The sequence below is a fragment of the Taudactylus pleione genome, unplaced genomic scaffold, assembly GCF_031769625.1.
Source record: "Taudactylus pleione unplaced genomic scaffold, aTauple2 ptg000660l, whole genome shotgun sequence".
In the NCBI taxonomy this organism is placed as follows: Eukaryota; Metazoa; Chordata; class Amphibia; order Anura; family Myobatrachidae; genus Taudactylus; species Taudactylus pleione.
The window spans coordinates 393,176-420,389 of NW_028285062.1; the positions used below are offsets into that span (position 1 = coordinate 393,176).

General features: G+C 47.3%; 1 protein-coding gene across 2 annotated transcripts in view; it reads left to right on the plus strand.

Moving 5' to 3' along the window:
- The window catches only part of FBLN5 (fibulin 5), a 125,613-nt gene that overhangs the window by 18,708 nt on the left and 79,691 nt on the right, over positions 1 to 27,214 (plus strand). For both annotated transcript variants that reach the window (XM_088455567.1, XM_088455568.1), the window contains exon 2: positions 25,981 to 26,029. In XM_088455567.1, the coding sequence (XP_088311693.1) occupies positions 25,981 to 26,029 (49 nt within the window). The remainder of the gene's footprint in view (positions 1 to 25,980; positions 26,030 to 27,214) is intronic.

Here is a 27,214-nt window from a genome sequence, read left to right on the forward strand (position 1 = left end):
CGGCCGGCTATGGCCATTTGCTGGGTTGCCAGAGCGATGGAGCGCTGGGCGGATTCATTAGAGGCTTCTTTTGAATCCGACTGTCCGGCCGAACAGGTGGAGTTGATTGGCAATCTCCGTGATTCGGCCACCTACATCAACGAGGCGGCTCTAGACATTAGTACTCTGGTGTCTAGAATTTCTTCAGCAGCGGTAGCTGCTCGTCGCACCTTGTGGCTGCGATCCTGGAAGGCGGACGCAGATCCAAGAAAGGTCTGGAAGCGTTGCCGTTTACCGGAGAAGTTCTCTTCGGTCCGGATCTGGATAAGATTGTGGCCACGCTGGCGGCAGCCAAATCTGCTTGTCTCCCGTCGGCCGCTGCTCCTTCTGGTTCTGGACCATCGTCCTTTCGGTCATCTAGGGCCCAGGGCAGGCCCAAACCACAGTCGTTTCCTCGACAGGCTGGCCCTAAGAAATCGGTCAAGCCCCGGAAACAGGCATGGAGTACCAGACGTCCGGCCCCCAAGCCAGATGACAAGCCTGCGGCCTGACGGTCCGGGTCTCCCCTTGGGGGATCCCAGGGTGGGAGGCCGCCTGCTGCAGTTCTCCCGGTGTTGGTCGTTCACTACGACAGACACTTGGGTTCTGGAGGTGGTCTCTCACGGGTACGCCCTCTCCTTCCGGCACAGACCCCCGGCTCGATTCTTCACCACGGGTCTACCATCAGACCGGAACAAGGCTACGGAGCTGCGGAAGGTATTGCACACTATGCTCCAGGCTGGAGTTATAGTGCCTGTTCCATTCTCCCAGAGGGGCCAGGGTTTCTATTCAAATCTATTTTTGGTACAGAAACCCAATGGGTCATATCGTCCGATTCTCAACCTCAAAGCACTCAACAAGTCTTTGCGGGTCCCGAAGTTTCGGATGGAGACCCTACGGTCCATCATTCTGGCGCTGGAACGTGGGGACTACATGGTGTAATTGGACATACAGGACGCTATGGCGGTCATGGCGGCTTCTCTGCGGCTGCAAGGAGTCCGCATGTTGCCGTACTTGGACGACCTGTTATTGGTGGCAGGATCTCCAGAGCTCCTGTTACACCACTTGGACCTGACCATTGCACTGCTGCAACGGCACGGCTGGCTAATCAACTGGCAGAAGTCCACTCTAATCCCGTCTCGGAGGATTCTGCATCTTGGAGCCTTATTGGACTCGGGACAGCAAAGGATCTTCGTGACGGAGGACAAGATCTCTGCTTTACAGTCAAGGGTGCGCAGTTGTCTGCACAGCCGCCGGGTGTCCTTACACTCGGCGATGAGGTTGCTGGGCTCCATGGTGTCGGTGTTCGACATGGTGGAATACGCCCAGTTTCACTCCAGACCTCTGCAGCACCTGATCCTGTCCAAGTGGAACGGGCTGCCTCAGTCTCTGAAGTTCCAGACGATTGTGCTCACCCCGGAGGTTCGCCTGTCCCTTGCGTGGTGGTTAAAGACGACCCACCTCAACAAGGGACGTCCGTTCTGGGTTCCAAATTGGGTCCTGTTGACAACGGACGCCAGTCTTCGGGGCTGGGGAGCAGTTTCGGGTCCACACTTGTTCCAGGGCAGGTGGACACCGACAGAAGCGGAGCTTCCAATAAATATCTTGGAACTCCGTGCGGTCTTCAATGCTCTCCTGCAGGTACAGCGGTTTCTCCAGGGTCACCCGGTGCAGGTCCAGTCGGACAATGCTACCACCGTGGCCTACATAAACAGGCAAGGAGGAACTCGCAGTCGGGCGGCTCTCGTAGAGGTCTCTCGGATCCTGGTTTGGGCGGAGCGCAATCTTCCGGCCATATCAGCGGTCTTCATCCCGGGAGTGCTAAATTGGGAGGCAGACTTTCTAAGTCGCCAGGACGTTCATCCAGGGGAATGGTCCCTGCACCCGGACGTTTTTCAACTACTGGTGGACAGGTGGGGTCTTCCAGAAATCGACCTCATGGCGTCCCGGCACAACAACAAGTTGCCGGTGTACGGGTCTCGCACAAGAGACGAAGGGGCGTCTCTGGTGGATGCTCTGTCCGTCCGGTGGACGTTCAGGTTCGCATACCTGTTCCCTCCGGTCTCCCTTCTTCCACGGGTAATCCGGAAATTCAAACAGGAAGGAGGGACGCTCCTGTTGATAGCTCCCGCGTGGCCCAGACGGCACTGGTTCTCAGACCTTCAGGGTCTGTCCGTGGACAGTCCTCTGCGGTTGCCGCTACGACCGGACCTTCTGTCTCAGGGTCCTTGTCTTCACCCGGACCTGACTCGGCTGTCTTTGGCGGCGTGGCTGTTGAGACGGCCATGCTAAGGTCCTGGGGGTTTTCCAGCTCTGTGGTGCGTACCATGTTACGAGCTCGGAAACCGTCTTCCGCGAGGATATACCATCGCGTGTGGCATACGTTCTTCCAGTGGTGTCGACCGAGAGGTTATGCACCGCGGGAGTTTCGTCTGTCTCGGATTCTCGCCTTCCTGCAAGCGGGACTAGATCATGGGCTTCGCCTTGCTTCTTTGAAGGTACAGGTTTCGGCCCTATCTGTCTGGTTTCACCGTAGGATTGCTACAATCCCGGATGTGCGCACCTTTATGCAAGGTGTTCTCCGTATTCAGCCGCCCTTTGTTCCACCTGTGGCGCCTTGGGATTTGGCTGTGGTCCTGAGGGCTCTCCAAGGACCGCCGTTTGAACCACTGGGCTCAGTGGATATTAAATGGCTAACAGCTAAGACTGTTTTCCTTCTGGCCGTTGCTTCAGCCAGACGTGTTTCTGAGTTAGGGGCTCTTTCTTGTAGACCCCCTTTCTTGGTTTTTCATGGGAACAGGGCAGTGCTCCGCACTCGGCCCGAGTTTCTTCCCAAAGTTGTTTCCCAGTTTCGTGTTAACGAGGAAATAGTTGTTCCGGCCTTTAACTCACCGGGTCTTTCCGTGGGTGAGGCCTCTTTGGATGTTGTGCGGGCCTTAAGGACTTATGTTGACCGCACTTCTTTGTTTAGGAAGTCGGACGCTTTGTTGTCCTCTATGGCTTCTGTAAAAAGGGTTGGCCTGCTTCAAAGCAAACTTTGGCAGCCTGGATCCGTATGGCTATTTCTGAAGCTTATCTTCATGAAGGCCTACCGGTCCCTCCTTCTCTGAAGGCTCATTCCACTAGGTCTGTGGGTCCTTCGTGGGCAGCTCGACGTGGTGCCTCGGCAGTTCAGATCTGCAAGGCTGCTACGTGGTCTTCTGTCCATACCTTCGTGAGGTATTACAGGTTTGACACCTTCGCCTCTCAGGATGCTTCCTTCGGGCGGCGGATTCTCCTTTCTGCACAGGAGCGTCCCCACCCTTAAAGGATACTGCTTTGGGACATCCCCAAGGTATCCTGTGGATACCCTATGGACCCTGAAGTAGAAAATATGAGATATGGTAAGAACTTACCCTTGTTATCTCTATTTCTACGAAGTCCATAGGGTTCCACAGGACTCCCGCCCTGTCGCACCTGTGCTGCAGATGGGCTTTGCTCTGGTCACCGGTTTTCCGTCTCCCTCTGGTGAGAATGTGATTCTTGTATGTGTCCAGATCTTTGTTCTCTCTCTTCCTTCTCCTCCTCCGGCCTATGGCTTGGTAACTAACTGAGGTGCCTTGGCCCGGGGGCGGGGTATAGGAGGGGGACCTAGTGCATCCTGGGAGGCTGAAAGCTTAACTCTTTGGTGCCCTGCGACTGACGTCACACCTATACCCCAAGGTATCCTGTGGAACCCTATGGACTTCGTAGAAATAGAGATAACAAGGGTAAGTTCTTACCATATCTCATATTATATCAAAATGGCTCTCGGCAGAAAAAAGGTTCCCCATCCCTGATTTAAATGAACATCAGTTTTTCAAAAATTTTTGGAAGTAGCCTCCTACACCAATCGCTCACAAGGTTCCTGGCTGTGCTAAACACACTTTCTGAGTACACACTGGAGGGTGGGCAGCTTAAGCAACTGTAGTCAGTTAGCCTTCACAAATTGGATGCAGGTGGACTACCTCTGATCATTAATGAAGAGGTTGTTGATGAAGGTGTTGGAGGTTACATGTGCTATCCATGTACCTGAACTGCTTGTTATTATTTTACAGGATTTTTCAGATTTTGATACGTTATTTTCAGCAAGTTCGTGCAAATTATTTAACAGATAGGAGGTGCTGTCGAAGCCCTGATAATTGGCTGAGACTGGATCGGTTTAAAATTAAATCTGCGTGACGCCATTTTGCGAATGGCAATGAGACGCCATTTTGCGACTGGCCGCCCAGCGCCATTTTAGTGAATCTCGCCTATTATAAGTTCATACGGCAATGCTATTTAACGTCGTGCGATTCCCACGCAATAGAAATAAGTTAAAAGTCCTCACCATATAAATACAGACAGTCACCAAAACATATAAAATGATTAACCCTGCAAAATACGTACCATGGTCTACTCCACAAACACTTAGTTGCACAACGCTAACTAGCGTCTTTTCCCAAAGCCCCAATACTTACACACTTACATAAAAGGTTCCCTAGCATTAAAGTGTAATATTCAAGGTTTATTCAGTATTATTAATGTTGTGAAATAAATGTAATTTGATATCTAAGGTTTAGTACATGGTAAGCAGACTGTGTTTGGTGTTGTACTGATCCACTGTGTCTTTGCAGATTTCCGGTACCATCGGTGAGAAGATCGCAACATGTGTCTGCAAACTATGGACTATAGAGAGTTAAACATTAAAATGTACTATGTAATCTAACCAGCTTAGACTTAGTATGCAGCGGGAAAAAGGACACAAAGGGCTGTTGGAGGCTGGTTTGTGTCCATTCGAATTGATCTATGAACTATACTGTAACAGAGGAACCAGGAAGAAGAACCTATGGAATCATGCCAAACTGTTCTATTGTATTGTCTATCCCTGTAAGAGTATATATGTGGGCTCTCTAAACTTGGATGCCAGTCTTCTTGCCTTGCTGATGACGGAGGTTTCTATATTGATGCCGGTATCTGGGTCCAGAGCGCGTGCGTATGTAACAACTGTACCTTGGGTCTGTATGATTTATTTGCGCTAATTGTATTTAGATCACAGCGTGTAATCATCTGTTTTTATATTGAATAATAACTTTTTGTGCTTTCGAACCACACTCAAAGTCTGAAAGTGTTTATTTCATGTGCGACTCATTACGCTAAATAGAGACAATATTAGAAGGTGTAGGTAGGAATCCATAGTTGGGGACTGGCAGTGTGAATCACGCTACCGGTCACTTAGTAACACTCGGTCAGCGATCTCTCAGCAAAAGGGTGGAGGCGCCATAGAAGGAGAACGCATTGTGCCTTTGAAAATCTGCTACCACTTTGTTGCTGAGATTCCGCTACCCGTTATTGTGGCTTACGGAGCGTTGATTAAGAATCCAGGGACAAGGAAGGAAAAAGTTTGTTTTCCTTCATTGATAGATTTTTAAAAGGGAAAGTTGCACAATAGCGTAAGGGTATTATTGGGTTTTGTGTAGTAGTCGCATTATTGTGTATGCGACTAGTCGCACAATAGCGTATACGTATTTCCTGCATTGCTGCCACGTGTTTTAAACAAAGCCATTGAGAGTGCACGGTGATATTGATAGATAACATTGTTGTAAATACATTGATCAGTGTTGCTATAGTCTGGGAAGACGTGTATTTTTCTGCGCAGGAAAAGGGTGTGTAACAGTGAACATTTGTTGGTAGGGGTAACATGTTCCCTAGTTAAGGGTATCAGGACCCTTAAGTGCTAGGCACCTGGTGTCGGCCTAGTGGCTCGGTAGTAGATACCGCAGTCTATACACATAAGCAGGTGTAGTTGTTGTCTTTGTTGTAGGTATCGGCTCTCAGTGTGATTGCAGCATACAGTGATCAGTTAGGGTTATTTGAGCATTGTAGTTTTGGCTAAATTGTGATTGTGAACTGAGCAGAGGGTGGACGAAATCACTGAAAAGGGTAGGTGTTATTGGAAGGCTTACATGCTAGCAGATGAAAGGTAGTCAAAAAGGGATTAGGTGCGTGGAAGCAGCCTGGTTATTCTTCCATAGGTGTGTGGGCGCATCCTGTTAATATCGTCCACAGGTAAGTGGAAGTAGCCTTGACGTTCTTTCACCAGTCTAAATCTCTATTGAAAAGCTTAGGGTTCTCCCAGATGGGAGCCAAGCAAACGGTAGAGATGTTAGATGATGTGCTGCTGTTGGAAGCGACGCTTGGGTCGGCACGGCATATTATGCATACTTAGTACGGTGCTTATGCAACTAAGTACTGTGATGTATGGTTTAAAATGACGATGAGTGTTAGACCGTCGCGAGCATGTTACCAGAGAGTACACATGTAGCGCTAAACTGTGGTGCGTGTGCGCCGTGAGATAGAGCACACGTGCAGCAAGGTAGCGTTGCGAAAGGTATTGCCAGTGGTTCACGCGCACCACCACCGCCCTATGCGGATGGGGGTGCAGGTACAGTTGTTGTAAAAACCCATAAAAATGTAACAAGTAACTTGTACCCTCTCTTGAGTAATCACAAAGAAAATGTTTATGATGTGGATGATGAACCTATTGTTATGTCTGCCATTTCCTATGCTGTACACATGTTAGATGCTCCACCACAACAAGCACAAGTGGTGCCGCCATCTTCATCAGTGATAGTACAGGAAGTGTTAACATCCACTGCACCCATAGAGGAAGTTGTTAGTCACATACGTAGCAGTAATAGACTAAATCCCCAGCCAGGTAACAAGGTCAAAAATAGCAATGCGGCCGGTCTGCATCGCATGCGGACAATAACTGTTCCTAATGGGATTGCGGATGCGAATGGTGTAGTGCCCACAAGGGAGGTAGCAATGCATTGTCCTTGGACAAGAGCTGAGCTAAATTCCATAATGAATGATTTCCCTGATCCTAAAAAGGTATTAGCCAAATGCCAAAGATTTTTGAAAAATTTGGGTAGTTCTCACGAGCCAACCAATAAAGATTGGCGAGTGGTGTTAAGGGCTTGTCTTCCACGCAATACCGACGTGACAAAGTTTATCACGGATTGTGTATTGGATGGAGATGGTCCCGTAACAGACGAGAGTAACCAAGGTAACATTACCCGCATAATAACTCAATTGGGTGTATATTTTCCAGTAGTAGTTAACTGAAGTAAAATTTTCACCATAAAACAAAATGAGAGTGAATCTGCAGAGGATTACTGTACCCGAGCTCTGCAGGCTATCACCCAGTACACTGGGATAAAGGAAATTAAAGATAGCATTCATCACAGGGGAATGATCATCACTGTACTTATGGAGGGTCTAAAAGAGAATCTATAGACCCGAGTTCAGACCTCACTACCTGGCTGGAGAGGAATTACTGTGGACACGCTCATAGAATCCGTTATTGAACATGATAAAAACATCCTAAAAAAGAGAGAAACCCAGAACGAGAAGCTAATGGCTGTTAGTATTCAAGCTCTAGGAATGACTGTAACATCACAGCCACCAGACACACCTGCACCTGCACAGCTACACGTCCAATCCTGCACCACCACAAACACAGCCCTTCCCCACGTATAACACACAGCCTCAAAACCCATACTACCCACAACCACCATATTACCCTCAACATCCTTATCCACACCCACAATCTTTCCCTGCCGCTCAACCCACACAGCAACCCTTTCACCCACCCCACTCACAAAGGTGCTTTAACTGCAATGAAGTGGGACATGTAAGTAGGAACTGTAAGGTGAAGAAGGTAGGACCCCCTAACAATCCACAACAGTCACCAGTTCCAATTGTGGCCTTAAATGCTGTATTGGAGAGTTGAGAGTCAACGCTAGGGGTCAGGCCATACCTGTAGTCTACAAATAGTCAGGTTAACGGGAAGTACTAGGGAAGAACCGCTGATGATGGTTGATGTAGCTGGTACTAAACATCCTTTTCTTGTAGACACAGGGGCGACCAGTTCAGTGATAAAATCTCCAGCTAATTTACAGGTGACCAGCAAGACAATACCAGCAATGGGTGTAACGGGTAAAGTGCAACATTATCCCTTAACCAAATCCACAGAGGTCACTATCGGGCCATTGCATACCAGGCATTCTTTCCTCCTGGCAGCAGCGGCTCCTACTAACCTACTGGGAAGGGATTTGTTATGTAAGATGGGATGTGTCATATATTGTACCCCTGATGGTATATTTCTAGATATCCCAGAGAGAGTTGCGCATGAGGTGAGGGATATATTGGACACTCCCCAAAGGATAATGTATCGCTCTACTGGTTCAGGTAAAAATCCATCTCAGGTAGATCAAATGTTATCCCAAATTCCAGATTCACTTTGGACCAAGGATGGACAGGACGCTGGATTAATGGCAAATGTAGCTCCCATAATGGTAAATCTAAAAAGCAGTAGGCAAGCTCCAAAAATTCCCCAGTACCCATTAAAACAGGAGGTAGAGTTAGGGGTTTATCCCATAATTGAGCGATTGTTACAGCAGGGAATTTTAGTCCATACAGCAAGTGTAGCCAACAGCCCCATCTTTCTTGTGAAGAAGAGTGGTGGGAGGGGTTATAGGCTGGTACAGGACCTTAGAGGGGTTAATAAGGTAGTAGAGAGCCAATTTCCTGTAGTGCCAAATCCAGCTGTCATTCTTATGCAGATCCCACCAAATGCAACCCATTTCACTGTCATTGACCTCTGTTCTGCTTTCTTCTCTGTATACCTCTTCATGCTGACTGTCAGTACCTATTCATTTTTACATACAGGGGTGTACAATACACATGGACACGATTGCCCCAGGGCTTCATAGACAGCTTCAGTATCTTCTCCCAGGCTTTACACGACTGTTTACAATCTTTTCAACCTGCCAATGGATCTGTTCTAATACAATATGTGGACGATTTATTGTTATGTTCTGATTTGTTTATGTCATGTTTAAATGATACTTTTATTGCTTCATCTCTCGCAAACAGGACACAAGGTTGCTAAGGACAAACTACAGCCATGCCAGTCCAGGGTTAAATACTTGGGACATTGCCTAACCCAGGGGTTACGACATCTGACAAATGACAGAATCCAAGCCATACAGAACATGACACTGCCACAATATCAACAGCAAATTCGTACCTTCTTGGGAATGTGTGGATACTGCAGAATGTGGATCCCAGGTTTTTCTATTTTGGCCTTGCCATTACAGGACTTAGGACCTCATTCAGAGTCGGTCGCAAGTGCTGAGCATTCGCAACCGACTCGATATTTTGGTCCTGCACACGAGCAGTGGTCGCACTGTGCGTGCGCAAGCCCCGGCGGGAAAGAGAAACTCTCTCGCTCCGGAGCTCACTACAAAAGGGGCGGCTGTCGATGTTGATCGATGGCTCACCCCGTTTTGTAGGCGGGGCGGGGGGGTGGTTACACAAACGGAGGCGTTCCTTACGGATCGCTTGCCATTTTGTGGGCGGCCGCACTGACATCAGTAGTGATGTCAGTTCAGTGGGGAGTTTCCTGCTCGATCAGAGCAGGAAGCTCCCTGGGGCTTGCGGTTGCCGAGACCCAACCTTAGGGTCTCGTCGCAAGCCCCGGTGGTCTTGACCATCGCGACCATCATCCTGGTCGGTCGCTAAGCTGTGGTTGGTAACCCACAGCTTAGCTAGCAACCAGGAGGCCGCACAGAAAAAAAAAGAAGCGCCCACCCTCATTCAGAGAGAGCGATCGCTTGCGACTGCCTCTGAATGGGGGCCTTAGTCTCTTCCTCAAAGCCTGATTGTGTCATACACACAGAGGAATCAGAGCAGGCTTTCCTTAATCTTAAAATAGTCTGACAAGAGCACCTGCATTGGGAATACCTGATTATGAAAAACCTTTTGATTTGTATTGTACGGAAGCTGATGGTTGTGCAGCAGGTGTCCTCACACAAAAACTTGGTGATGCCAGTAGGCCCTTCGCATACTACAGTGCACAATTGGACACTGTGACAAGATCACTCCCAACATCTTTAAGAAGTGCAGCAGCAACTGCTCTATTGGTCAGTAAGAGTGAGGATGTGGTACTAGGCCATGATATGATTGTCTATACTCCCCATGCTGTATCTGCTTTGCTAAACTCTGCCCAAACCAGACATGTCTCCTCAGCTAGATTCACAAAATTGGAACTAGCCTTAATAGCACCTGCAAACATCACCATCAAAAGGTGCAGTACGTTAAACCCAGCTAAGTATTTACCATATGTGCAACATGATGCACCAAGGGTGGAGAGAGGTGAGTCGCTGGCGAAAGGTGAGTTTTGCAGGTACATTGATGCACATGATTGTATGGAATATCTGAATCAAACCTTTACTGCAAAACCTGATATACGGGAAACACCTTTTAGTAAATGTAGATGTGACATTTTACACGGATGGGAGTTGTCATAGACAAACTGACACTGGAGAGTTATGTACAGGTTATGCTGTGGTAAATGACGAGGTCGTTATAGAGGCCGAACCTTTAGGCCCACCACACTTGGCCCAAGTGGCGGAACCGGTGGCACTAAAGAGGGCGTGTGAATTAGCGGAAGGTAAATCTGGTAATATCTACACTGACTCTAGATACGCCTTCGGGGTAGTACACGATTTTGGCGCTCTATGGCGTCTGAGAAAGTTTATGACAGCAGCAGGCACACCAATTGCACATTCCAGACATATAAAAGGACTATTGACAGCAATCCAATTGCCTAAGACAGTGGCGGTAATTAAGTGTAAAGCCCATACATGTGAGGATGATCCAGTTTCACTAGGCAAAAATAGGGCAGACGAAGCTGCAAAATGGGCAGCAGGGTTAAAATTTAATGTACCAACTGAACAAATGATGACTTTTCAAACGATTGACATGCTGAAATTAATTGAGATACAAAATTTGTGTTCCATTCAGGAAAAGGCAGTCTGCAAGTCCAAGGGATGTGGGCAAGAGTCTTCTGGGCTCTGGAGAGATGGACAAGGTAAGCCAGTGGCTCCCAAGGTGTACTACCCAAGCCTGGCTGAGGCAGCGCACGGTCTGACTCACCTGGGAAAGCAAGGTATGTGCAAATTGGTGAGAGCATACTGGTGCCCACCAGGTTTTTCTTCTCAAGCGGAGAAGAGAGCAATGTCCTGTCTGACCTGCTTGAGGAAAAACATTGGGAAAACGATCCCTACTGAACCATCCTACATTCCTCCGACTGATGGACCTTTTCAGGTAATACAAATTGATTTAATCCAATTACCACCCTGCAGGAATCTCAAGTATGTATTAGTGTGCACTAATGTGTTTTCTAATTGGGTTGAGGCATATCCAGCTGCCACTAATACTGCTGCGTTCACTGCCAAGAAAATTGTTCAGGAGTTTGTATGCAGATACGGTATCCCTAAAATTATTGAGAGTGATAGGGGTACTCATTTCACAGGTGTTGTTTTCCAAAATATGTGTAAGCTGATGGGTATCAATAGTAGACTTCATACCCCCTACCGACCACAAGCCAGTGCCAAGGTGGAGAGGATGAACGGGACTATTAAAAACAAATTAAGTAAAATCATGTCGGAAACTGGACTAGGTTGGCCAGAAGCACTACCACTTGTCCTTCATAGTATTAGGACAACTGCTAGGCCTCCTCTTAATCTGTCCCCCTTTGAAATACTGTTTGGTAGACAACCTCATTTGATTATAAGTCCGCAGGAAGATTTGAAAGGTAACAACGAGGTAACTGTACGGTATCTTATAACAATGAGTAAACAGTTAAAACAGCAACAGCAGAAACTGAAATTGTCACATGATATGCCTGAAACAAACTGTCATGATGTTGAACCTGGAGAATTTGTTATGATCAGAAATTTCTTGCGTTCAGGTTGTTTGATCGGTGGGAAGGTCCATATCAGGTGTTGCTAACGAGTACAACCTCATTGAAGGTGGCGGAGAGAGATACCTGTGTCTATTCCACTCACTGTAAGAAGGTCAACTAACCGGTGGAGATACAAGGTGGAGACGAGGCAGATAACGTGGACCTGCTGTCGATCGCGAGGTTGTTCTGGGAGAGGTAAAAGGTTGCAGTGAGATATCTGAACTAAAGAAATTTGCAGGTCCTTGCTACGGCAATGAACTGGTCTGCTGTATTCATTTTTGTATTCTCTTCCAGAGTTTCCATCATCCTGGTTTGTTTGGGGATTTCTGGTTTCTGTGACGGGGGACCGATAGAGGAGATGGGAGCTAATGGCAGTATTGATGGAGTGGAGTCGAGAGGAGGAGTGCTATGCCAATCAGGGGAGCGTCTGACCAATCTTAGTACAGTAATTGTTAAGAGATCTGCTATTTTGGAAACTCGGAGACAGTGTGAAGGTTCATTGTCTGAGGATTATTGTATGTGTGAGGTCTGTGGGTCCGTAATTGATGAGAATTGCATCCAACGGGGTCATCCTAAGTATAATCAGTATTGGGGTGGGTATCCTTTAGAGGATTATCACACCATGGTGGGCAAAATTTTAAACCAAACGGATTGTTGGGTGTGCTCTCACGTGCCCCAAGGACAGCATAATGTAGGATTAGTGCCATTCCCATTAATGTCTCTGAAATTTTAGAATCACAAAGAGGGCATGCACTAGATGGAAAATTTCTTAAATCCAAACCACCTCATTTTAAACTCCACCAGCACCAAGTAGATAAATCACTTTTATGTTTAAACATCACCAACTCCAATGAACGAGGAAGTTGGGAGGTGACTGGGAATAATCAGACGATGACCTTCTCACTAAGAGCTGATCGTGAGCCTATGAATTATGAACTGTTACGCACAATTAGGTCGAGTGGAAGACACTTACGGTATAAATATACATTGAGGGGGTCATTCAGACCCGCTCGCGAGCGCAGGACGCTCGCAAGCGGGTCGATGTTCCCCCAATGCGCATGTGTACGACGGAGGAAGCTCCGTCGTGCGCATGCGCGAGACCCGAATAACGACGGCCAAGCCGTCGTTATGGATCTCGCACTAAAAGGGGCGTGCTGTCGATGGTGACTGACAGCACGCCCCCTTTAGTGGGCGTGCCGGGGGCGTGGTTGCCAGACAGAGGTGTTCCTATGGGAACGCCTACCGTCTGAGTCCGGCCCCGCTGACATCACTAGTGATGTCAGTGGGAGTGATTTTGGCTCTGATAGAGCCAAAATCACTCCAGGGCTTGCGGCAACGAGACCCTACCACAAGGGTCTAGTCGCAAGCCCGATGGTCGCGATGGTCTTGACCATCGCAACCATCTTTTTGGCCGCTCGCATATGCTGTGGGTGGTCACCCACAGCTATGCGAGCGGCCAGGAGGCCGCTCCATTTTAAGGTAGGAGGGCACTGATTCAGAGCGAGCGCTCTGGTCAGAGCGTCCGGCTCTGAATCAGGCCCTGAGTTCCACCAAAGAAATGATTGGTAGGGTATTGTGCCAAGATATTACAACGAGAAACTTGTATGAATCAAATGGGAGGACCCGAAGTAGGATCACTTGCCAGGGAAATGTGTACGACGATAATGATGTTTACTATTCCTTATGTTCTCCCCGATGTATATTTTATATGTGGAAGGAAAGCGTATAAGTGGCTCTCTCCGAGTTCCAAAGGTTTGTGTTATTTGGGAAGAGTAGTTCCAGAAGTTATGACCCTTACACATGGTGAAATGCTTGGTATTCATAAAAACACACCATATCTTCACACACAGTATGAACACAGAGACAAAAGAAATATGATACCTGGTGACGTGCATAAAGCCACACAATTAGTGAGAAAACTGGCTTTCAAGTTTTAGCAGCATTGGATCCCACCAGGATCGCTCGGGGTACACTAAATTTTAGAAATATCCAAGATCTTGCTAAAGTAATAGATAATATCGCCGAGATGTATGATGACACATTCAGGTATACAGGTAGGGAGTTGCACGCTTACAAGAAAGAACTTGTGGTGCAACATAGACTAGTGTTAAATTATTTAACAGCTGTCACTGGAGGGTATTGCGTAACTTTGGCCACCCAATTTGGTGTAAAATGTTGCTGTGACCGGACGCCTTTCGCCTAGGCCGTCCATGGTCACGGGTTAGCGCTTTTGGGCTCCCACTCACCGTCAGTGAACGCCTGTCACTGACTCCGCCCACTGCGCCGTGGGCGTGTAACGATGCTGCCACCACCAAACTCTACCATCGGCGTTTGGAACCGCTTTTTACGTACAATCAAGCTCCTGCCTAGGCAGCTGGAACCACTTCTGCTGTGTATGCGTTGACCAACTGCGGACACACCTCCTGTTTGGTGTCGGCTGTTCCCACCTGATCCCTCACAATGGACCAGGTCTGCACGGTAGCTTGGCAGAGGGCTTGAACTTGGAGACACGGAGCGCTTACCCAGAACAGTAGGAGAACGGAATAGCGTTTTGTGCAATTCTGTTGGTTGCAGGATACAGATGTAATAGAATTTAAAGGCAAAGGTGTTTATTGCTCTCAGTCTTAAAAAAGACCCTCCCTTCGGATTGAAGGGGAATTTCAGCATACAATACAAGATGTTACAGCAATTCTTCTCCACACAGGATTCACAAGGATGTCCACATACAGGGCTCACAGTCCCTCTTTTTATGTCATTCTTACACACAACATCACAAGGGGGGCAAATCCACCCTGTGTTCCTTCTAGCCAATCAGGCTATCTCAGAAAACATAAATAAATACGTCTTACATTTCACAGAAATTAAATCAATTTCCTTGATACCACCCAAAAACATTTGGTTTCCTAAGCACAAACTGAGTTAGCATATACTGTTTCTGAAAAGGTATATATAAGGCAAATTCCTATTGCATTCGTCTTTTCGCATGTCTATGACTAAACCAGTTTGGGCTTTCTAAGTCTTAGCACCTTCTAAGCTCTTACACAACATAGAAGCTTCCTAAACACAAACAACTTGCTTTCCCCAAACTTGCGGGGGTATTGTACACAGACACACAGTTGTCTCCCTAGCCCGCATTTCAAAGGAAAGGCTTCTTCAGTCACCACCCAATCCTCCACTGCCAGGCTAGGGTAATTACCATATCCATCCCTAGGTGAGGACGTCTAACCAGCAGTTTGTCTCCAAAAGATCAATACATGTTACATTTCTATAAGTGCATTTAAACCCATATTGCATACAAAAATATATTCCATCATGTCATAGACTATACTACTTTACTTTATACACCAATGCATTGCAGATGCAGTGCTCTACCGCACAATATGTGTATATTAATACAGGTTACTATGAACCATGTGCAGTGTGCTTTTATACTGTCCACTTTAATGGTTTCAGCGCTGGACGCAGTGGGAGCTGACTCTCCCTGTCCCGCAGCGGCCATGACACACTCTACCTACACTCCCCAAGTGCAGCAGGTCCTGGCCGCGACATGTAAAACATTAAAAACACACTTAACACTCAGCGCGTAGCGCAGAGTATACATTTACAATGGGCACCTGGTGCCTTTTTGTCCTTTTAAAAATGGCGGCACAGCATGGTGGTTAACCCCTTCAGTGCTGTGGCAGCCATTAACCCCGTGTGGCCTGCCTCCGGCCACACTTCTCCCCCCCCCTCAAGCGGGCTACCAGAGGGACATGTCCCAACGATTTGGCTCCTGGTCCCGCAGTCTCTTGGGGGGTTCAGGGAAACTACCTGGGGGGCTTTGGCTCTGGCCTTGACAGTTCATCCATATTGCAGTGGGCCCCTCCTTGTCGGTGCACAATGTCCAAATAGTCACACTGAAGTCCAAGGCTCCACCACAACAGTCTGTCAGTTTCCCTTTTGGGGGACCAGTCGCACACATAGTCCTGAAGGTGGTCCAATGCCCAAACAATTTCCAACCACTGTGTTCCAATTGTGGCATACCCCACCTCCCACCATAGCAGTATCCTGCTCAAACAAGCCAAAGGGTGCTCCTGCCCATATGGCTCCTTCTGGCTCCGTACTGCTCCCAGTCCATGCAATGACGCATTAGTTCGTACCACAATGTCCTGGTCTTGAATTTGCGCCATCTGCACTGGAGCTAGTACCAGAGTGTCCTCGAATGACTGGAATGCCAACTCACACGCGGGTATCCAGTCCACTGACTTGGGAAGTCCCTCCCTGGTCAATTCTGTAAGGGATGTCACTACAGCACTAAGGTCAGGGACAACTCGTCCGTAGGGCCTTACAGTTTCTAAAGTCAGTACCTGTCTTGGGGTTGTGGGACGGGGACAGTTTCTGGTTGCCTCCACCCCCACTGGTCTGGGCCTACCACTGTCTCCCCCCACACTATACCCTGGGCACTGCACCTCGGTCATCTCCACCTGGCATCTGTCTGTACTACCTGTCAGACCTGCCCTACCATCCTCCAATGACCTATGACTAGGGGAACCTACCCTGTCACCTAGGTCTCCTCTCACCACCTTGTCCGCTACCTGTTCCACAGTGATGGCAGACAGATCACCAGCCTCTGAGCTCCGTGTGACATCCACCACGGGTAGGCTGCGTGTCTTTCCCGATCTACTTGGCACAAGCAGGGGGCCTTGCTCCCTAACTGGCCTATCCCCTTCTACCTTCCTGGCTACCCTGTACCTTAACCCTTCCCGCCAGGTCACACTCACTGCCGCTATCCCTGACAAGCCGCTGCCAGCTTGGCACCATATGCTTTCCAGATATGGGTCAGCAAGCTGAGCTTCCCTGAACTCCTGTCTGGGGCCCTTACTTCCTTCTAAGTAGGGACAGTCTACAGGGGGATATGGGTTGGGATCACTAGGGTCAGATTGGTTGAGGTCAGTCAAAGGGAAGTCATTGTGGTCACTCATACTCACCGCCGGAGTTGGAAAACCACTAGGGACAGGAGCATCACTGGGCACCCTCACAGGATCCAACAAGCCGGATCCAACATCCTCTGCGTTGCTAGGAGACGTAGGCATACCAGAGGCAAAAGGGATGCTGGGTAGATGTGCTGATCTAGCCGCTGTAATCTTATCTTCTGGGCTGGTTGATGCTGTGGTAAGCTGTGCTGGCAGTTGTCTAGCCGTTGTGGTCTTTTCATCTGGGCTGGGCTGTTCTGGTGCAGTTGATGTAGACTGTGATCCGGAAACTTGACTCCGGGCGATGGCGTCAGCAAACGTGGTAACGATTCCACCACCAAGGTCATTCCCCAGGACCACATAAGTTGGAAGGCCATCCATGATGGCAACATCCCTCAACTCTGGGCCAGCTCCCCAGTCCAGGTAGACTCTTGCCACAGGTACCTCTCGCTCCATTCCGCCTGCCACGGTCACTTTGGTAGTGCGACCTGGCAGTACTGTGGCAGGATCAATTAGGCAGGGGCTCACAACAGTGATTGAGGCCCCAGAGTCTCTTAATCCTTGTCCCTGCAGGGCCCCACTTTGACCGTCTGCAGGTGCCGCCACATATTTTGGGGTGGCCCCTTGGCCATGCAGGTGACTCTCTCTGTAGAGTCCACCTGAGTCTCCCCACACTCCATTGGACTGGCTGGAGTAGGAACAGTCTCTTTGGGCTCACCTCCCCGGGTCAGGCAAGCCAGGCTCCAGCACTCGGATTTGGGGCACGAGTCTGGGGTGCTTGGGGTGTGGGACAGTTCATCCTCAGATGTCCGATTTTCCCACAGTCATAACACTTCTTGACCAGTCGGGGCCCCGGTGGTCTCTGATGATTTGCAGGGACAGGGCGGGGCGATTGCTGGCCAAGAGCACTCGGGTTGGAGGATGCCCGTTTTGGGGGGTGATGAGCAGAAGAGGGGTGTTCCCCTGGTTGTACAGTCCATTGGGGTCTGCTGCTAGTCGGGCGCTTCTGGCCGAATTGCCACATACTTGTCTGCTAGTTGGGCCGCCATCTTCAGGCTTGGCGGTTCCCGGTCTAGCGCCCACTCCTTCACCTCTGGGGCGCACCTGCGGTAGAACTGCTCTTGACATAGCAGATCAATCAGTGCGTCCCAGGTAGTGGCACTAGATCCCTTCACCCACTTCACCATGTACTGCCTCAGCTGGGTGGCGAATTGCTCATGGGTGCTGGTAGGGTTCTCGGGCAAGTCCCGGAACTTTTTCCTGTAAGACTCAGGAGTGACAAAGTATCGCTGTAGGAGGGCCCTTACGACTTCGTCATAGTCACCGCAGTCTTCGGTGGCCACTCCTCGATAGGCCTCCAGGGCCTCTCCATGCAGTGTGGGCACCAGGTGTCTGACCCACTCCTGCTTGGGTAAATCGTGTAGTTTACAAGTCCTTTCAAATACTTGCAAATGTCCATCAATGTCCCCATTGCTGTCTGCAAACTTGGCAAACTGGATACGATCTGATCCCGGTACAGCAGTCTGCAACGGTGCTTGGGGTACCACGGCCCGTGGTGCCCGCTCGTCATGCCACATCCGAATGATAAGCATACATTCTTGTTCCGTTGCCTTTTCTCCCAATTCCGCTAGTCGCTCCGCTAGGGTATCCATTCGTTGGGATCCCTGCCATGCTGGGGAATGCTGAGAAACATAACTGCTGCAAGAGGGGACGGAACTTGTTGCTCTCACCACGTTCTGAGGGGCGTCCATTGTTATGCCGGCCGCACTTTCCACCTCCGTCTGATGCAACTCCTCCCAGACCCTTCCTCATGTCGCTTGCGGTTGCACTGTAAGGGAGTGGAATGCCCTTTTCCTGGCACACCATCTCAAGATCATTCTTGGACGTTCTGCTGTAATCAGCCATCCTGCGCGTTCTCCTGAACTGCAGTTACTCCTCTCCTGAGTAACTCGGCTTCTCTCGTCGGGTGACCGAAAAGCCGCCTGGGATTATCCCACCGCTATGCCACCAGATGTGACCGAACGCCTTTCACCTAGGCCGTCCATTGGATCCCACCAGGATCGCTCGGGGTACACTAAATTTTAGAAATATCCAAGATCTTGCTAAAGTAATAGATAATATCGCCGAGATGTATGATGACACATTCAGGTATACAGGTAGGGAGTTGCACGCTTACAAGAAAGAACTTGTGGTGCAACATAGACTAGTGTTAAATTATTTAACAGCTGTCACTGGAGGGTATTGCGTAACTTTGGCCACCCAATTTGGTGTAAAATGTTGCTGTGACCGGACGCCTTTCGCCTAGGCCGTCCATGGTCACGGGTTAGCGCTTTTGGGCTCCCACTCACAGTCAGTGACCGCCTGTCACTGACTCCGCCCACTGCGCCGTGGATGTGTAACGATGTTGCCACCACCAAACTCTACCATCTGTGTTTGGAACCGCTTTTTACGTACAATCAGGCTCCTGCCTAGGCAGCTGGAACCACTTCTGCTGCGTATGCGTTGACCAACTGCAGACACACCTCCTGTTTGGTGTCGGCTATTTCCACCTGATCCCTCGCAATGGACCAGGTCTGCACGGTAGCTTGGCAGAGGGCTTGAACTTGGAGATACGGAGCTCTTACCCAGAACAGCAAGAGAACGGAATAGCGTTTTGCGCAATTCTGTTGGTCGCAAGATACAGATGTAATAGAATTTAAAGGCAAAGGTGTTTATTGCTCTCAGTCTTAAAAAAGACCCTCCCTTCGGATTGAAGGGGAATTTCAGCATACAATACAAGATGTTACAGCAATTCTTCTCCACACAGGATTCACAAGGATGTCCACATACAGGGCTCACAGTCCCTCTTTTTATGTCATTCTTACACACAACATCACAGGGGGGGCAAATCCACCCTGTGTTCCTTCTAGCCAATCAGGCTATCTCAGAAAACATAAATAAATACGTCTTACATTTCACAGAAATTAAATCAATTTCCTTGATACCACCCAAAAACATTTGGTTTCCTAAGCACAAACTGAGTTAGCATATACTGTTTCTGAAAAGGTATATATAAGGCAAATTCCTATTGCATTCGTCTTTTCGCATGTCTATGACTAAACCAGTTTGGGCTTTCTAAGTCTTAGCACCTTCTAAGCTCTTACACAACATAGAAGCTTCCTAAACACAAACAACTTGCTTTCCCCAAATTTGCGGGGGTATTGTACGCAGACACACAGTTGTCTCCCTAGCCCGCATTTCAAAGGAAAGGCTTCTTCAGTCACCACCCAATCCTCCACTGCCAGGCTAGGGTAATTACCATATCCATCCCTAGGTGAGGATGTGTAACAAGCAGTTTGTCTCCAAAGGTCAGGACATGTTACATTTCTAGAAGTGCATTTACATCCATATTACATACAAAAATATATTCAAACATGTCATAGACTATACTACTTCACTTTATACACCAATGCATTGCAGATGCAGTGCTCTACCGCACAATATGTGTATATTAATACAGGTTACTATGAACCATGTGCAGTGTGCTTTTATACTGTAAACTTTAATGGTTTCAGCGCTGGTCGCAGTGGGAGCTGACTCTCCCTGTCCCGCAGCGGCCATGACACACTCTACCTACACTCCCCAAGTGCAGCAGGTCTTGGCCGCGACATGTAAAACATTAAAAACACACTTAACACTCAGCGCGTAGCGCAGAGTATACATTTACAATGGGCGCCTGGCGCCTTTTTGTCCTTTTAAAAATGGCGGCACAGCAAGGGGGTTAACCCCTTCAGTGCTGTGGCAGCCATTAACCCTGTGTGGCCTGCCTCCGGCCACACTTGCACTTACATTACAAACGTTACCAGCGATCCCAAGGAGGTGATAGACAGGAAGATGGATGAAATTCTGCAGCTGAAATGGGAATTTCGAAAGAACCATAATGCTTCAGTGGCTGAAGTAGAGGAGAAGGTAGAGGAATGGGTTTCTTGGTTGAAATGGTTCTCAGGTCTAGGAGAGTGGGTCCAAGAAATGATTGCGAGCATAGGTAAACTCCTGATCCTCATACTGGTTGTCATCATAGTAATTGGCATATGTGTCCGGTGTGTTCCTTCTGTGTTGAAATGTGGAAAATGTAAAGATAAGGTGAATCAAAGGAATGAAATTATGATGGTGGTCACTAGTGACAATATGAATACTGAGGTAAATGTAGGACTGCATTACAACCCTGAACTAGAAGGTACCATTATATGATGTATAAGATTTAGACATGCATAAAATGTGTTATTAAAATGTTATTTTAAAACATCTTAAATAATGTAATTCCCCTATTCCCCCTCAAGACTTCCGTTATAGGTCTGGTGCATCCCCACATCTTTCCCATGATCTCCCAAGATCTGTGGTGTGCGTATAGGGGTAGTTTTATGTCCCCTCCTAGAGACACATTATTGATGGATTAAGAACCACCTTGTGCCTTCCCATAATATAACATTGAATAATATGTCATAATGTAAGCCTAAATACATTTTAAAAACAGTATGATAGCATGTTTGCTATCAAAGGGTGGACTGTCGAAGCCGGATAATTGTCTGAGACAGGATCGGTTTAAAATGATATCTGCGCAAAGCCATTTTGTGAATGGCGATGAGACGCCATTTTGCGACTGGCCGCCCAGCGCCATTTTAGTGAATCTCACCCATTGCAAGTACATACGGCGATGCTATTATTTAGCGTTGTGCGATTCCCACGCAATAGAAAGAAGTTAAAAGTCCTCACCATATAAATACAGACCGTCACCAAAACATATAAAATGATTAACCCTGCAAAATACGTACCATGGTCTACTCCACAAACACTTAGTCGCACAACGCTAACTAGCGTCTTTTCCCAAAGCCCCAATACTTACACACTTACATAAAAGGTTCCCTAGCATTAAAATTTAATATTCAAGGTTTATTCAGTATTATTAATGTTGTGAAATAATTGTAATTTGATATCTAAGGTTTAGTACATGGTAAGCAGACCATGTTTGGTGTTGTACTGATCCACTGTGTCTTTGCAGATTTCCGGGACCATAGGTGAGAAGATCGCAACATTTGTCTGCAAACTCTGTACTATAGAGAGTTAAACATTAAAATGTACTATGTAATGTAACCAGCTTAGATTTAGTATGCAGCAGGAAAAAGGACACAAAGCACTGTTGGAGGCTGGTTTGTGTCCATTCGAATTGACCTATGAACTATACTGTAACAGAAGAACCAGGAAGAAGAACCAATGGAATCATGCCAAACTTCTTCTGTATTGTCTATCCCTGTAAGAGTATATATGTGGGCTCTCTAAACTTGGATGCCAGTCTTCTTGCCTTGCTGATGATGGAGGTTTCTATATTGATGCCAGTATCTGGGTCCAGAGCGCGTGCATATGTAACAACTGTACCTTGGGTCTGTATGATTTATTTGCGCTAATTGTATTTAGATCACAACGTGTAATCATGTTTTTATATTGATTAATAACTTTTTGTGCTTTGGAAAGTCTGAAAGCGTTTATTTCATGTGCGACTCATTACGCTAAATAGCGACAATATTAGAAGGTATAGATAGGTAGGAATCCATAGTGCGTAGATGGCTAACGTCACTACCTCTAATTACTTTGGCCTCACAAATGGTACAGATGTCTTGACAAATGTCAGGATTTGAAAAAAAAAATTATTCCAATGTTACCATCATTACTGTTACTTCTACTCATCCTCACATTTGCAGAGGGTGCAGATATGGTGGAAGGAGGCTTCTCTAGGATTACAGTTTCAGAAATGTGAGGCTCACACACAGCATTTATGGACACCCTTAGACTCTTCAGGGATCTGTGAAATTTGTGAACACAGTTTGTTCTTCAGCCTTCGTGTTCTTTTTGTGCACTGATTTGCCTGTTTAAAAGGTGACTCCTCTCCACCACTAGACTGCAAAGGTGTTGCATGCCTTACTGTGTGCCGCTCTGGCTTCCACAATTGGCATTCTAGTGCATGAAACAGCAGTTGCAGGACCAGCACTTGCAAAGGAAGGCCGTGGTCTGTGCCTCTCCTTGCCCCCTGCAAATGATGTATGGCAGCAGCCACAGCACTAGTACTGGCTTACTGCTCCGGCTCTTCTATCGACTGATTCATGATTGGTTTTATTTTGACACCAGGACAGGAGTAAAGCTATTGTTGTTGAACTTAACTGCCACCATGCAACAAGTGAACGTACAACAATGAGATGGGGAAAGGACAGACTGTTACATAAGCCATGAGGTTTTATTAAAAGACTGGAGGTTTATTTTTGACACCAGCAAAAAAAGAAAATTAGTTTTTCTACTTCTGATTTCTGGAGTCAGGGTGATGGGTGATGAGGGTGTACCGTCGTAAACAGTAACTGCACTTTAAAACACACTATGCTCATTTTTTAACGTTCCTTTACAAAACATTGCCAATTGTTTTCACGCACAGGAACAAAACACGTCTCCTTTGCGAGAATTGCTTTGAAGTGCAGGTGATGGGAGAATAGCAACGCACACAGTAACAGCCACTGGTAAACACAATATGCAAATATATTCCTTTACAAAACATTGGCAATTGTTTTCATGCACCAGGAACAGAACAGATCCCCTTTGCAAGGATTGTTTTGGGCTGCACACAGTAATATTATATACTCGGCACACAATTCTTGAAATATATAATATTTTTAAATTGAATTAGAAAAGAGAGCAGGGTGTTTGTTTTATTTAGACAACAGGAAAAAAAGTAAACTTTTTTTCAATTCTCTTTTTAAAACAGGAAAAAACTCCAAATAGAGTTACTTAGGGCGCAGCTCAGAGAGCAGAGTAGTTTTTTGGCCAGATGACCTTGAAAACAACGCGGTCTCTGGCCTCATACACAAGTGACAAACAATATGCTGCGGACTTCCTTCAGGAGAAAAAAAGTGCAGTTTACAAACACACAAGAGGCTTTTTGGTTGCAGCAACACGCACACACACGCACACACACACACTGAGCCTGATTTGGGTTTATACGCAAACCTGATTAGTTACGTACATCGCATGTTTGGGGATCTGCACATGTGAAGAACGGGTCCTGTTTGATTGCTAACAGTCCCCCCTTATTGATTGATATGCTGCAGTGTTTTTGTGGGGTGGGGGGGGGGAAGAGACCAGGACCATTCTACAAAACAGGAGTTGAGCAGAAGCACAACTTCTGCACCAAATGTAGGCAAGTGCACCCTGATGATTGGTGTCCATAGCAATTGTTACAGATAAGGTGGGTGATTGTGAGCAAAGGAAAAAATAAGTAAACTGTTGCAATGGAAGAGGTGCAAATATATATATATATATATATATATATATACACACACGCACAGGATAAATACTGGTTGTGTTTGCATGCAGCCCACAAATACTGGGCAGCAGGGCCGTAGCTAGGGTGGTGCGGTCGGTGCCTGCACACAGAGCGCAACAGCGCTGAGGGCGGAACACCGGCCGCCCACCACCTCATGATTCATACTAATATCAATCTTCTTCAATCTGGCCCGGGCGGCTGCTGCTGAGCGGCCGCGGCGCCTAGCACACAGGAGTCAGACAACAGCAGTCTCTCCTCCTCCTTCTGACGTCCCGACAACCTATTGGGACAGGAGAGACGTCATGACGTCTCCCCGCCCAATCCTCCCACAGTTCAGTGAGGAGCTGCTGACTGCTTGTCGGGTGGAGCTGGCTGGTAAAGAGCGGCATGGTGCGGCGCTGTATGTACCAACACCCGGTGGAGTGTGGACACTGGACTGGATGACAGGACCGAGGATCTGCCAGGTGAGGTCCGGTCCAGACAGAGACTGGGGCGGCAGTAATGTACTTCCAAGAGCAGTTGCCAGCAGCCTGCCCCAGCCCCCAGCCATTACAACTCCTAGGCTGGGTTGAATGGTGATTAAAGTTTAATGTATTCAGGAAAAATAAAAATGTGTGTATATTTTATATTATATATACAAAAGTGCATGTGTATGTATGTGTGTATATATATATGTATACATATAAATAATATATATATGTATGTGTGTGTGTAGTATATATATATATATATATATATATATATATGTTTTTGGTTTCGCTTTGGTCTGCAGTGCGGACTGGAGAGATGTGTTTAGCATTAGGCTGGTTGCTGGTTGGGGGGGGGGGTTAGGGGCACCAATTAACTTTTTCGCACAGGGCACCAAAATGTCTAGCTACGGCTCTGCTGGGCAGCTATAAGGTGCGTATCCACTACACGATGCAGGGAAGACAGTACGATTATGGCATTGTAATCGTACCATCGTTCCCCACCCCCTGCAGTGCCTACACGGAACGATTAGTCACTTAGCGTAGGCTCCCTCCATCATCCCCGAACATGGCCAATCTGTCGTTATCGACAGATTGATCGGCTTGTTCGGGCAATGTCGGAAACGACCAGCGGGAGCGGGCATCGCTGGTCGTTTCCGACATTTTAGTGCCCGATTCATGCACGATTAATGTACGACTGAACAATAACGATGTCATTAACATTCAATCTTCCATTAATATCTGCTAGTGGATGTACGCCTTTAGTCTTGCACTGCACACCCCTCCCAAATCTAATGCTGGGTACACACTGGCCGACATATCACCTGTTCAATTAAATGGCCGATATATTGTGTGTGCGTTGGCCAGTGTGTACAGACGATATGTCTGTGAACGTCGTTGTTGCCCGATATATCTACAGATATTATGGTGCATTGTGCTTTGTGTACGGGTGGTCAGCCGACCGCCCATACACTTGCTGCACAGGCCGCTGGTGCCTGACATCACAACATGTAAATGCCCGCCCAGTTGTGACTTCAGACCTGACACATTGGGCCGATGATTGGTAATTGTGTATGCACTGACCAATCGTAAGATAGGACAACGCCCTAGGATGCGTACAACTCTCTATACAGGAAAATATGCACACTTATTTCTGTGCACGGATCTGTATTTAACTCTGCAGCAGGCTCAACATCTCCAGTGTCCTTATCATGCAGTTACCTATGGATACCAGTGATCTGTGTGTGGTCAGAAGTCCTGCCTAGTAATGCAGACAGACCAGCTGCGGTCTTATGTATTTGCATTATTGGGGAACCGGCTCTCTGTGATGTGAATAAGCCAGGCATAGGGTGCTCTTTACTAATGACCATGTACCTGTTTCTGTTTCAGATTATTGACCCTACTCACACTCTGCCTTACAGACGCAGTGCATGCACAGGTAAGCACTCTGTACTTCTCATGGAAAATATATATATATATAAATCTGATATATTTTCCTATAAATGTTATATAAAACACATGGAGTTAGTTATTCCACACAGAACATCTTATATTTTTTTACTGATAATTGCAGGGAGGGTAATGTGTTAGTACAGGTGTGAGGGAAGGAATGTTTTACAACAGCAGTGAGTGGGGAATGTGTTACTATAGAAGTGATGGAGGAAATGCCAAATGTGTTACTGCAGGGTGAGGGAAGGGAATGTGTTACAACATGGACGAGGGTGGGGAATGTGTTACTACAGGGGTGAGAAAGGGATTAAGTTACTACAGGTGTGAGTGAGGGTAATGCGTTACTACAGGTGTGGAGGAGGGATTGTATTTCTACACAGGTGAGGGACGGAAATGTCAAATGTGTTACAGCACGGGTGAGGGAGGAAAATGTGTCACTACAGAGGTGAGGGAGGGGAATGTGTTACTACACAGGTGAGCAAGGATAATGTGTTACTGCATAGGTGAGGGAGAGGAATGTGTTAGTACAAAGGTGAGGGAGGGGAATTTCTTATTATAGCAGTGATGCAGTACTATAGAGGTGAAGGATTAATGTGTTAATGGAGATGGAAATGGAAACAGTAAATATCTAAGTTCTAGTCTGCTATATTGCTTGACTGGTGATGATACAATGTAATGTACAGTGTATATCTGTTAGTTGCCTTTAATAGATCATTCATCTTATAATTAACTGAAAGGGCTTGCATGCTTAATGCACGTTGCCTTATATAAAAACAAAATACTAACACAATGTACAAATATGTATGTAAAAGTTCCCTATCCTGGTCTCTCACATGACTTGTGACATTAGGCAACGTATCTATGTACTTGCTGTGCGGCTAAGTGCAATCTGCTGTTCCTAAGAACAGGCTATAGATGTAGTGTAACCTCTGTCACTGTGCTCCCCACCTCGCTGCTACATTCCTCTGTCCTGGCCGGCGTATGTGTGTACGCAATTAGGGGCTGGTACATACCTCTATCCTGGCCGGCGTATGGGTTTACGCAATTAGGGGCAGATACATTCTTCTGTCCTGGCCGGTGTATGGGTGTACGCAATTAGGGGCTGATACTTTCCTCTGTCCTGGCCGGCTTATGGGTGTACGCAATTAGGGGCTGATACTTTCCTCTGTCCTGG